The 14256-nt window shown below is 46.2% G+C and overlaps 1 protein-coding gene across 1 annotated transcript in view; it reads left to right on the forward strand.

Moving 5' to 3' along the window:
• The first annotated feature begins 559 nt into the window (after nucleotides 1–559).
• Nucleotides 560–14256, forward strand: part of LOC119175093 (quinone reductase) — a 39525-nt gene continuing 25828 nt past the window's right edge. The window contains exons 1-2 of the mRNA XM_037426317.2: nucleotides 560–722; nucleotides 11307–11502. Of these exons, the coding sequence (XP_037282214.2) occupies nucleotides 11376–11502 (127 nt within the window). The 5' untranslated portion in view covers nucleotides 560–722; nucleotides 11307–11375. The remainder of the gene's footprint in view (nucleotides 723–11306; nucleotides 11503–14256) is intronic.

Raw genomic sequence — 14256 nt, forward strand, 5'->3', positions numbered from 1 at the left:
GATAGATAGATAGATAGATAGATAGATAGATAGATAGATAGATAGATAGATAGATAGATAGATAGATAGATAGATAGATAGATAGATAGATAGATAGATAGATATCTCAGTTAAGACTGTTACTTAGATACTCTCCATGTGCTTATGCGCACACGCACACAGGATGCGACACCAGCCCTCAGACGTCGTCGCCCCGACACACCGCCTCAAGGGCGCAGTGTCCTTGGGCCTTGAATTCTGCTCGCGGATGCGTTGAGACAACGGTCGTGCGTCGTAGCCCTCAGTCAAGGTACTAACGTTAGCTGAAAAAGGCTTTTGAAAACGGGCCTTATTTTATATCTATTTCCGGCTCGAGTAGGACAATGTGCGGCGCCATCATGTTCGCTTGTTAAAGACGTCGGTGCGTAATCTTCGTGCCGCTGAGCCACTCGAGCGCGAACCTCCAAAAGAAATAAAAGCGGTGCTCCGCGGCCTTCGACGACAGCGTCTGCTGACGTCACCGGCGGCTCGACAAATTTAGGTATTCTGTAACAACGCGCTCTGGCGGCGGTGAGTGCGTGCCACCATTGCGCGCTATTCGATTGGCGACTACCATGCAGGGTTGGTGAGAAACGGAAAAAGCCGGTTCCCATCAGCAGAGGGACGAGCGAGCGTCGTCGGCGTGCTGTGCTTTCGTCGTTGCTAGGCCGCGCGGAAGACGGGGCAACCTCCTCGCCGGTCAGGTACGTGCCGCTTCTTAGCTGCATGCAAGATGGATACTGTATCGGAAAGCGCTCTTTTCTTTTTCTGAGCGCGTTCGCTTCAAGGTGGCTAATCACGTTCGTCGATTACGATTGTTTGTTTCAAACAGACAATATACAGTAGCTGACGAAATCCGTACATTTGGCGATTTTACATAAATGGCCGCTGTTTCAATAACGTGAGCTGTTTTCGTGTAACATGCGTACTCGTGTCACACAGATGATACACACGATCTCTCCGATGCTATTCACCGCGAGTATACAGGAGCTGTCCAGGATTTGGAAGATTTATGGATAAGTGATTCGCTGATCACATTGCCTTGATGAGTAACTCAGGGTACGAATTACAGCTCGTGATATCCGAACTGGACAAGGATAGCAGAAAAGTAAGTCTGAAAATTAATATGCACAAAAATATATGTGCAGCGTTTCGGCAGAAAACAGCACCTTGCGCTAGGTGGAGAGACGCTGGAAATTGTAAAAATTCGGCAGATACAACGTACCTGGAAATCGACGTTATGCGAAGCATGCGGAGGAAGGGCGACCGTGTTGCGATTTTTTTATTGAGCGATACGTCATGAAACGACGCTAATTATATGTACAAATGTTGCACGCGCAGACATATGTTGAAGAGTTTGAGATGTTTATATAACCAGTAACCGGTTGTTTGTACTTGCGCGACGATGTCAAATGGAACATGCGTATTAGCAACACCAGAAGCTTATATGAAGCGCTGATGCTCACGAAGATGCTGGCCCTTGACACTGCTACATAAATCAACACCACAATTGACGTTGACCCGACGTGACAACTGTATCAAAGCTGGATCGGCAGCACTGCAACCGCTATGGACGTTAACGAAGATTAGCGCCTATTTGAAAAGTATAGTTCCGAGACCTGGCGTAGCTCTGTGGTCGAATGTTTGGCTGCCACGCAGAATGCTTGGGTTCGATTCCTGCTGGGACCCTGAAATTTATTATTTGCATTCGTAGAGGGGTCAACACTGCATATGTAAGGTTTTTCTTAAAGAGCAACTCACCAGGTTTGACAATTTTGAGCTGACAAGCGCTACGTGCCGTCGAAATGGGTAAATTTTTAAGATGAAAGCTGCTCCCCCTTTCCTCTGCCGGCGCACGCGTAGAGAATGAGGGCATGACGTGCGCGTATGAATGGCCCTACGTTCACGGCAATGCTGTGACGTTGGTCATCTACGTAGACGACTCTGCTCTGACGTTGGAAACAGTGGCACGTCACATGGCGAAAATGATCTAACACGGCATGCGTAGTTTATGTAATTTGTTGCTTAAAGAGATTAAGAAAACTCTAGGTAAATAATGAAACGCAATAAGAGAATGTGAGCGTCTTTTCATTTTTCTCCCGTGGATTTCAACGAGATGCGGGGCTAATGTGTCGGCGTTTCGCATGCGTTCGTGTCTCCACGGTCAGCGCATCGAGTAGACGACCACCGTGGAACGCTCCCTACGCGTTCGCGCACTGTTCTCGTCTATTCTACCGCGTCTAAGCCAGCGTTTCCATATTATCCCGCAGAAACAGGCAGAAGACCACAATATAACGCTGGTCAACAAAGCAGCACCGCTCGCGTGCTCGGGGATTGCACTTGTTTGGGTACGGCATGCGCACGTGACCTCTTGGATGAACGAAGGACGCTTCGCCCCACTCATCATTATTCACTCCGTGGATATGCTGTAAAAAGCACTAACGTCGTCTAGTTATACTATCATCAAGAACATGCATGTACACAGAACGCCATCTATTGAGCAAGTAATAGACTAGAGGTGACTACGTACTACGTACGGAGGGACCAAACTATGGCTCAAGGAGCTTCCCCCCCTAAAACGCCAGGTCTGCGCGGAAGGCGCAGCACAGTCACAGCAAAAGCTAGAAGAGCGGCCTTTCAGAGCCTTTTCTAAGCACTCATTGGGTAACTGCTACAAGCACACTAGCTGTATACCCACTACGGTATTAATATTAATAATTTTTGGGTAGTAGACCAGCATTCGCAATGCTATTTTTGTCGGTCTTATGAGAAGCGTTGTATCTGCTAAGCGCTTGCAAGGAATTTTGTGCCAATCGTTCATGCAGCGGCTGACGACGATGAGGAATTATGCCTAGAATGGGTATGCGCCACAGTTAATCTGTGATCAAGAACAAGCTTTTGTGATGGGTTGGAGCATTAGACGACCCAATCGTTACGCCATTCGCATTGTGTGACGTCTAGTTGTTTTTTCGTATGTTATAAAACGCTTTATTACTCAAACTACGCGATTCCTTTCTTGACATAAAGCCTTCCTAAGGCAAACTTGCGAACAAGTCCCAAGCGCCGGTGTGTCTTAGGGGTAGAATACAGGGCTGGCACGCAGTGGACTCTGGTTCGAGCCCCAATGAGTCCTTTGCACTAAGTTTTTATTTCGTGCGAAGTGGTTACGGATACCGGCGGCGGACAACTGTGGCGCCGCGCATGACCCGAGCTTTGATCTCATAATAGCTTTCGCTGTATATCAGTGTTAATACGTTTCTATGTTGAGATCTGTCAACACGGGATGGGAGAAAATATAACCCCCTTTTGGGGGTTCTTCCCCTCGTGGTTAACCGTAACACTTTGTTGCCGCACTAATTGTGTACCAACCAGCCGCAGTGCTTCAATCCTTCCTGATACTCCTCAAGAGAGCATCTTTCTGCACACACACACAAAAATCGGTTTTAAAGACGATACTCTTTCTTGGAAACCTTCGACGCATAATTTTGTCTGTCTGTCCATTTGTCTGTTTGTCCACCCTTAAAGATACCGGGTACTCTAAACTGCACCAGCCGATACCCCAAACGGCCGACCCCATCCGCAGTGCCCACCAATGTTGCTCGAAATTGTGTTCATACTTGTGCGATTGTCAATTAAAAAAAATGGCCCCGTATCTACGTGTTAATCTGCAAATGCCGTTGAAAGACGATAGTCTTGCGTGTGGAGAGAATGGAAAAACATTTATTTGATGTTCTGCGCAAGAAAATCGGTGAATGGTATTATGGATGCGCTGCGTTAGAGTGCCTCAAGCGTGCAGCGGAGGCAAACGGGCGCATCAAGTCACGTCACACGTGAGACATCAGCGCCATCTGGCAGTTTTCTTGGAAAACGAAGCGCGTGGCTCTGAGATGGGTGTGCGCACCCGTCTCAGAGGTGATAAGGTGTAGAACGCAAGGCGACGGGTAGGGGCCACCACCGTCTCGTCTCAGCAAAGCGTTTGAAACACTCGCCTTTTCGTGCAACCATTGCATGGTCAGCGCAGCGTGACAAGCACTACGGTCCTTGAAATTACTTATGCATGCCTTTTCTAGTAAAAGACGCACATGCAGAAAATATACGTGTTGTTATGATGCCCCAGACATGCGCAATAATTGCTTTTTAATCGACAATTGCACTAGTATGAACGCAAAATCTTGAGCAATGTTGGTGTGTGCTGCGGATGGGGTTGGCCGTTTTAAGTAGCCGGTGCCGTTAAGAGTGGACTAGCAGACAAATGTACAGACAGACAGACAGACCAAGATTTTTGCGTCTAAGGTCCCCAAGAAATACTATCGTCTTTAAAAGCAATTACTGCGCATATGTGAGGCACCATAACAGCACGTATATATTCTGTGTGTGCGTCTTTTACTAGAAAAGGCATACATAAGTAATTCTAAGGACTGTAGCGTTTATCACGCTGCGCTGACCATGCAACGCTTGCACGAAAAAGGAAGTGTTTCCGACGCTTTGCTTAGACGACACGGTGGTGGCACCTATATGTACCCGTCGCCTTGCGTTCTACACCTTATTGCCTCTGAATGTGATGCCTACATATCGATTGTAAATCTAATCGCATGTGTGCACAAGCCTTCAAATGGTAGTCAACCAAAAAAATTGCCCCGTAACTGTATGTTAATATGCAAATGTAGTCGAAAGACGATAGTCTTGGGCCTAGAGAGAGTGAACAAAACGTTTATTTGATGTTCTCCGCGAGAAAATCGATGAATGCGATTCTGGAGGCACTGCTCACCGATTTTCTTGCGGAGAACATCAAATAAACGTTTTATTCACTCTCTATAGGCCCAAGACTATCGTCTTTCGACTACATTTGCATATTAACATACAGATACGGGGCAATTTTTTTGGTTGACCACCATATAAAGGCTTGTGCACGCATGCGATTAGATTTACAATCGATATGCAGGCATGACATTCAGAAATAAATTTCAGATCATTTACAGCAAACACATGGCATTCTAACTCTGTGCCAACATGCAACCACTGCACGGCGCCACGCTACATAGGGCACCGTCTGGAAGAAAACTGGTTTATGCAGGCATCGATTGATCGTTACATTGCATCGAACGCTACATTGGAGTATATTGGGCCTTTCATGATGCGTTCCCGGCCGTTTTTCTAGCTCCACATATACCAAATTTTGTGTTACGTGACGTTAATGGATGACGAAGTATATGACTGGTGCAAACATGATAATCCTGACACGCGTGTCATGAAAGAACATGACAACGTACCACGCTCATAGCGTGCTCGCGGGCGTTTTGCTAGGTCTACATATACTAAATTTGGTATCACGTGACGTGAATACATGACGGAGGTAAACGACACATCCAAACATGATAATCATGAGACGGAAGTAATATATGGTATAATTTACTTCCACCTCGTAACGTTGTGCTAATTTTAAAGTGGCATATCAACCTCCCTCATTCGTGCTTCGCATACCATCGATTGCCACTGTACGTGAGATCTGCCAATTTTCTTTCTTGATTTTTCCTATACGTAGACACGTTTACATATACGGCGCATGGTGGCAGCTTTAGAAACGGTAAAAACCAGCCGACACTGCCTACACAATGCAGCTTTTTTCTTAAAAAACCTGCTTGAATTCTCTTGTGGCTTAGTGCTACAAGCAGGTTGTCAATTTCTCTGGTTTGTGTTATTTTGGGGTTTATTTGCCGTGTCTGCATTTCGTTCCGTGCTTTCTCAGCATTCAGTCTGCAGTGATTTCTCGACTTGAGAAAGTGGTCGTACTACCTTCATTACGCGCCGTACGTACTTAGATATATTTTAGCTCTGTGACGGTGTATTGATGTGTTCCGTATTGCAAATCTCGATCGGAGAAAGCACCCGGTTTTTTTTTAACCGATTCCCAAGCAATACTGAGCTGTGTGGCAAGTGACAAAAGAATATTGCGAGAGACAACCTCATCATCAACAAGAAGTCTGCATCGACTGTCGTATGCAGCAGACACTTTGGCGATGAAGACTATGTGCGTTCGTGCACATAAAAACATTCGTCCTGACTCAACGCCTACTTTTTTCGAGGACTATCCTTCCTACTTGTTTCCAATTATATAGAAGCCTCGCAACGATCTTGCTTCATGAGCTTCGGCCCTACGTCAAACATGAAGGAATCGAAAAGCGGAGACCAACAAACCAGATCTGGATGTTGCAACTTCAAAAGATGCTTTTACTAAACAAGAATCCGTAAGTACATGTTTTCACGCAAAAAAAAAAAAAAACAGCGACACTCGTCGCGCGGGTCGATACCTGACTATAACAGGAAGATCAGATAGACATCTGGGGTTTAACGTATATAACACGAAGATTGCGCTCCCAATTGTCTCACCATCGTTCAAAATGTAAGAAGGTGCATCAATTGCTGAAAGAAGAGGAAAAGGCGTCCGAATATTATCGGAAAAGCAAGCCCCGCGCATGTGTTAAGAAAATCGCAACAGATGCACAGAAAGAAGAGAAAAAGGCCGTGTTTCTTTTGAATCAAATAGATATGCGACAGAACAAAGCATTCAGCGTACCCAGACGAAGTGGAGTGTGTGATATGGCGCTGTCTGCCCCCAAGAGACTACAGCCGTGCTCGCACTTCGGGGCTTCTGACACTAACAGCAAAGTGCGCTTTTCAGGGGTGTATAGACCCAAGCCCAACATCGTCAGGTATGAGCAATGCCATAAACCATTTGTGCGTCTTCAATGATTATGCAACTTGTTTTTCAACGAGCGGTGATGACGCGTACGCTTAATGTGCCAGCGTTGCGGGCGCTGCACGAAGTGGTGGAGGAGGGTCTAGAGACATATGTTACCTTTGTCGCAGCGCCCCCCTCAAAGCTGCGGCGAGAGGCATGTATACCATAGAGTTTGCTAAATATAGAGGGAACTCTGGCTCTGGCGCTTCAGCGAGCATGGGAATGATGGGTAGTATACGGATTTGTCTGATATTCATATACTTCTGGCTTCGTTTGTGTTCGCGTGGCTTGGACCTTTTTTGTCACGAAAGAAAGATAAGCAAGTGTTCAACGGTTGCGCTTCACCATCTTAATCTTCAGACTTACCTTTTCAAATCGGGTCACGAAGTACAAAAGGGTTCGTTATTTTCTTGGAAACAAAACCGAAACACAGCAATAAACGAAGTCACAATTAAGTGCGATTCGCCGCCCGCAAGTACGAAGACTAGGCGAATCCGTGTACTACCCATTATTCCCATGCTGGCTAAACGATCACAGCGTGAGATTCCCTCTGTGTAATTTTAGGAAACTCTATGGCATGCGCTACACCCGATGCGAAGGACGTAAGAAGCGAGCGCGAAGGTGCAGTTTAGCCCGGCCGTGGTGGGGCACATATGCCTCGCGAAGAGGCCGCTGAACCGGTGGCGCAGCACTCGCATGTTATCTTCACCATAATTATCAATATGGGTACCGGATGGATGAATGGATGCCTCCGGCTGTGCCCTTTAGATGGGTCGGTGGCTCACGCCACCTAGTCATAAGGTTAAGTACTATCATCATCTGTTTAAGGACTGAATTTCACGCACGCCTTCATTGTAGCAACCAATCAGTTAGCCTCCTCCTGGTTATTTCTACCCGTTTAAAGTCTATTTTGCATTCACCGTCCCTAAACCCCAATGCTATGAAAAATTCGGCGCCATTATCTTCGACTATAAGGCGGAACCTTTTACTGAACACTATCAAATGTTCAGCCGTTTTCTTTTCCTCTCCACACGCACTACATACCGTGTCTGTGCCTTCGTATTTTGCTATAGGTACGTCTTGGTTCGCAATAGTCCCGTTCTAGTCTCGAAGAGCAGAGAACTACAACCAGAATTATCTTGAATCTTTGACCTTGCTATTTGCTGCTTAAAAGTTCGGTAGGTCTCCAGATGTGATTTCACAAGCTTTCCCATCTTCCATATGTCCTTCTCTGTTTCCTTCACCTTCTTCTTAACCAATGTTTCCTTTTGGCTTGGTATTCTGCTGTTGTCTAAATATTTCTTTGACAATTTCTGAGTTCGCTTCCTCCATTTAGTATCAACATTCGTCATGTACAAGTAGCTGAAAACTTTCCTTACCCAACGCCCCCTCTCATTTTTCTCAATCGCTCCTCAAAAATTGTCTTGCTGCTAGCTTCCCTGCCCTCAAATGATGTCCATCCCATGTCATCCTGTACTTTCCTGATTTAGGGTATTCCCTTGTGATCCCAAAGCAAGTCTATCTACGCCACGTTGTTTAATTTCCAATCTTGCTTAAACCCCTGATTTCATGCACAAGACCGCATTGCCGAATGTTAAAACCGGGACCATTGCACCTTTCCAAATCCCTATCACAATGTCATACCTATACACTCTTGTCACCTCTTACCCTCTCTTTGACTGCTTCTGCGAATCGATTTATGGTGTATTTGGTTGGCTGCTCGGGACCTCTGGCTTAGAGTCGCCAGATGCCGAAACAGCTAGCAATCGGAGCGTGAGAGGTAGCGTACCAACCAAATACATCGGAGGTCTCAGAGTGCTTGCGCGCCTGTAGCGCCACCGTGCAGCCAGCGCGGGAAGCTGCCGGGTAAACATTGCTGCGTCGCGTCAACAAATGGCGCCGATCAGTTCAGTGGACATCTCCGACGTGTCTGAGCTTTGTTATACTCTTTTTTTCGCTGACATGTCTGGGCATAGCGAAAGCCTTGTGAGCTGCGCACATAAATCTGGCGATCGTCCTCGTCTGAGCTGCTATTTTCATGGCCAATCGCGAGGCTGTCTGCAAGCTGCTGTAAAGACAGCATTGACGTTTCCCCCCCATTCGCTAGCCGCATCGTCATTGACACGGTGAATTTATGATGGCATCGTATATGTGATTTGAAACAAGAAGAGAGTAGAGTAGATTAGAGAACAAATGGGGTTTAAGGATATCATAGTTGAAATCAGGAAGAGGAAATTGACATGAGCTGGGCATGTAGTGCGTAGACAGGATAACCGCTGGTCTATAAGGGTAACTAACGGGATTTCCAGAGAAGGCAAGCGGGTTGGGGGAGACAGACAGTTAGGTGGGCAGATGACATTAAGAAGTTTGCGGGTATAAGTTGGCAGCAGAAAGCACAGAACGTAGTTAACTGGCAGAACACAGAAGAGGCCTTTGTCTTGCAGCGGACGTAGTCAGGCTGATGATGGTGATGATGATGATGACCATGATGATGATATGTGATTTAGCCGCACACGAGCACAAAAACGCCATTAACAACGCACGTGTACGAAGTATTACGCGCCCGGCGATGCCCTCATCCGAAATGCACGCTCGCGCTCCTTACGTCGCCTCGTTCACTTGCCGGCAGCCACGTGATTGGCCGGCATGTGTCACGTGACCCGTCTTCTCGTTCAGATCGCGCTGCACTCCCACTTCGAAGTCAGAGCGGTCTAGAGCGTTCTGAGTCAGATGCCGACCCTCTGAAAGAGCCAACCAAAGGTAGTCCGAGCGCTCGAATCCTACCAACCGGAGGCGCAGCTATTTTTGAGAGTGCTTTAGAGCGCTCGAAAACGCCCAACCGAATACGCTGGTACGAGTTCTCAGCGATTATCACGTGCCGTGACTTTTCAGCCGGAGTGTCCCGCACCTAGCTGAGTGCCAAGCTTTCCCCAGTTTGGCGATTCTCATGAGCAGTTTACTCTGGGCAACCATCATTTTCTCCATTTTTTCTTCGACCTCACAATGCCTACACTTGGCGTCAGCCTTTTGTGCATTCGCGTCTGCACTAGCGTCCATTTCCAAACCCGCCCCGCCTTCTGAACATTTTACAGTTAGTTAACCATGTCTTTTTGACACCAATTGTTTTTATAAATTGTCCCACTCGGTAATTACAAAACTCGGCGTACGACGAACACAGCCCTAAGCAAAAAAAGTCTAAGCTCTACAAAAAAAATTTGTGTGTTCGGTGTACGTGCACTTCCACCACGGGCTGGCAGGAGAAAACACACACACAAACAAGTGAATACCTGGTGACTGACCCCCCCAAAAGCCGTACAATGTAATAAGTTGTATAAAGGTTTACGCTGCTGCCTCAAATTAGAAAAGCAAGCTCGAAACATGCAAAAACACTTTACTGCGCAGTCAATCGGGAACCCTCGAAAAGCACGTCCATCCACCGTGCCAGTCCGAACCGCAGTCGCTTCAGCAGTGACGCCTGATGGAAATGCTAGTGGCTGGACCGAAAGGATTGGGCAGTCTTTTTGGTGTGTGGCAGCCTCGTTCCCGTGGGTCCTTCTTGGCGAGTTGAGCGTTGACGACGACGCCTTTGAGTTACCTTGTGTTTGTTGTGATTTCGATTGAGTGTATTTAGAATATTCTACAATGTTGTTTTAGCGTGTCACTAGTGACGTATTTTCATTCGGCTGACACTTTTGTCAGTGTGGAAGTAGTTTAATAAATGTGTTTGGTTTGGTTTGCTTCGACCGCGTCTGTTGTACCTGTTGGCTCCGAGAGCGTGCCTAATTTTGAGACCCCATAGGCTGTACATGGCAGTGTTATTTTCATCCCAACATTGCACAAATATTCTTTGGAAAAGCTCAAACCCAGCGCTGTTAAGTGTCTATTGAATCCATGTAGGCCCGCTTTGACAGGCTAAATAATCATCGTCATCAATCCAATCACTGCATGCTTAAGGGGGACATGAGACTTAGTGGACAGCCATAGATGCAGAAACCTTTGAGTACAAGGCAACTTCCGTATATATAAGTGCGCACACAAATGCACGCACGTGAATTGCTGCCCCACGCGAAAAGTATTTCTGGCTACGCCCCAGAATAGTGGCTAAGAACGCGAAATGGACATTTTAATGAGTGAAACCTCCTGAATAATAAATGTGTCATCATTTACTTATATTTTGCAGTGCAGAGTAGATGCAAGGCTTTATAACCATGTTCGGCGAATACTTGGACGTACCGCCACCCTCGAGCCAAGACAATTTTTTGTTTCCTTTCTTAACACGAACATAACCGGAAATGAAGGGTCACTGTACTTCTAGTCTGAGATATGTGTATGCAAAAACTGGACACGAATGTATTCGGGATCAATAAGGGCACTAAACACATACGTTGATCACTCTAGCATTAAAAATTCGTCATGCACCATTCCCCCAATTAAATCAACCTTTAGACACGACAGTATACCTGTTGTGGTGGTTACGGCGCCGCTTTGAAGCCGTATGGAGAAAACACACTCGAAATGATTACAAGTGCACAAAACTTGGTATATGCAGGTCCGTTTCATCGCCGGTGTGGCCCCGCTGCTTGCGTGCTGTCGTCGTGGCCGCGTGGACGCCGTCGGCATGGCCTCCCAGCCGCTGAACGTGGTCCTTTTCGTTGGAAGCTGCCGCACAGAACGCATAGCCGAGCGCCTCAAGCGCCACGTCACCGCGCTGCTCCAGAAAAGGGGACACCAAGTCAGCGTCGTTGGTGAGGCTGGCAAAAATCGCTCAGTTGACGCCCAAGGAGATCAGTCTTACAAAAATTCTTCAGATCCAAAGTGAGGAAAACACATTATGACTCAAAGAATATTTGATTGGATTGAGTGAGGGCCTCGGACAGGCTGGCCGACGTTTCGATAGGTGGACTAATCACCCAAGTGTAGTTTTAAAAGTGACGCCACAGGTATTCACCAAGTGACACGAGGTCAGAAGGTAAACCTTTCAGAATACGGTGATGAGGCGCCTCCGAAGAAGTTGCCCACACTTATCGAGGAACTTTCTTTGTGTGGTTTGAGGCTCGCATTCTCGCGGTTGCGAAACATTTATTACTATAGGGGCGGAGCTCCGTAGGGCTGAGCCCCAATCGCTGTCGTTCATCACAAAACCGAAATAGAAAAGCTGCACACAAGAACAGAATTTATGTGTACATCAATTGAGTATACATGGTGTTCATGTGGTGTCACTTCCGCTGTTGTCGCCCTCTCCCACCATACCCAGGTACCCACCTGAGTACCTATACAGCAGTTTGTGAAGGGCTCGTCATCTGTTGCTGTGCACGATGTTAAAAGAGACGCCGTGCGGTTTTTTGTTGTCGCATTTCAACGAGCTAATCGGGTCAGAAAGGCCTCACTTGTTGCCTCGACACAAGACCAGAAAATTAAGATGAGTGACACGTATACCAGCCACCGCGTACACCGGCTGCCCACCACGACCTACGATCTCGCATTCGATCGCTACAAATTGCGTGGCCCAAGAACAAGTGAAAGGTCTCGAGGCGCAATTTTAAGAGTGGATGAGCGAAGCCCAGCAGCTCCCATCGAAAACGAGTCATCGTGCAGAGCTAGGCAAGTTAACAAGGGATATAATGTTATTATGGTCACGCTCAAAGTAGCCTTACGTTGTTCTGCTCGTTGCGCTACGCCAAGAAAGGAGGGAAGGAAGGAAGGGCCTGGAAACTGTGGCACACACCCACGCTGGGGGATTGGCCCTGAACCGGGCAGTTCTGACGAAATTCTGTTAATTTGTTATCTCAAGTTTTTTTTTTAAACTAATGAGAAAAAGGGCAAAAATTGAAGCGGATCAGTCCGAACTTTTTCGTCTACACGAAACGACGCGGCATTAGTCCCCCCTTTTAAAAGCATCGACTCGATGCTTGTAATTAAAAGAAGAAAAAAAAATCGCAGTATATCAACGGAGTGAACGAGGATTGATGGGGTGTAGCGTTCGTCAGTTCGTCCGCGCTTTCGTCCGCCCATTCGTTTTTGCTTCCGTTCGTTCATGCGCCCATCCGTGCGTCCATCCATCTACATGACCGTCAGTGCATCCGTCCGCCCGTGCGTCCCTCTATGCGTCCACCCGTACGTCCGTTATTCTATCTGTTCATCCGTCTGTGCGTCTGTTCGTGCGGCCGCCCCTCTGCCTGTCTGTGCGTTCATCCGTTCATCCGTCTATCTGTATGTCCGTCCGTCCGTCTATCTAGTGAACACTCCAAGTACAGCCATCTCACATCTCGATGACACAAACTGCACAAACTTAATAGGCTAGCTGACGACATTGACGTTCCCAATCTTTCTGACTAGGACGTAGAAGCCATTCATCGACTTCCATCCAAGAGAAAAACTGGTAATGCAAGCAAAACAGACACAGTTCCGCCCATTTTGGTTCGGTTCTTTTGCACGTGACGTATAAGAATGGCAAGGTTAAATAAATATTAATATAATGACTATTTTAAGGCTACCACCGTATTATGCTCGAGAAATGATTTGTCTATTCTGAATTTAAATGCACAAAGCTTAAAAAGTAAGGAAGAAAGCGTTTGCATGCTTCTTGGTGATTTAGAATACAACTTCGACATTTTAGCCTTTTCTGATACATGGTTCACCGACGATTATGAAGTACAATTCCCAGGTTACAGATGTACAACCGTATCCAGAAACGGGAAACAAGGAGGTGGGGTAGCATTGTATATAAAAATTGACTTGCATTTCGAAACTGTGGCAGAGTTTTCAGTCGTAAACCAACACTACGAATCCCTCATGATGAAGTGCCACCACACTGTAACTGTGCTAATTTACAGGCCGCCTTCTGGTGCCATAGATGCCTTTTTTAACTTTTTAGAACGTATGCTGGGCTTTGTTCCGACCTCGGTCTGGCTATTGTTATTACGGGCGATTTCAACATCAATATGCTGTCTCTAGAACGCAACAAACAAGTTCTTCTTGATCTATTTCTCTCTTATGGCCTTGAAAATGTAATTGATGTGCCGTCAAGAGTAACAGGTGTCTCCGAAACTCTCATAGACTTATGCTTTATCCCACGAACGAATGTCATAGAAGCTGGTGTTTTGCTATTCGATGTAAGCGATCAAATGCCAATTTTTGTCTATTTAAACCCTCATTCAAAAACACATAGAATGCATGACAATAAACCTTTTAAACTTAGAAATATTAACAAAAGCAATATTACTGTTTTTCAAACGTATGTTAGTGAAGCCTCATGGTCCCATTTGTATCAATTAACGGATCCTGTTATTGCTTACTATTATTTTATCAATCACGTTAAGCAACTATATGATGAAGCATTTCTTGTAACAACCTTGAAGCAAAACAAGAAATGTAGAAAGCCTTGGATTACTACGTTGCTTCTAAAGAAATGAAGGAACGGGACAAACTTTTTAATCAATTCATTAAACTCCTAAACTCATCTCCTAACTGATTATAAAATAAAATAGAAACAATCTAGG

The sequence above is a fragment of the Rhipicephalus microplus genome, chromosome 5, assembly GCF_043290135.1.
Source record: "Rhipicephalus microplus isolate Deutch F79 chromosome 5, USDA_Rmic, whole genome shotgun sequence".
NCBI classification, from domain to species: domain Eukaryota; kingdom Metazoa; phylum Arthropoda; class Arachnida; order Ixodida; family Ixodidae; genus Rhipicephalus; species Rhipicephalus microplus.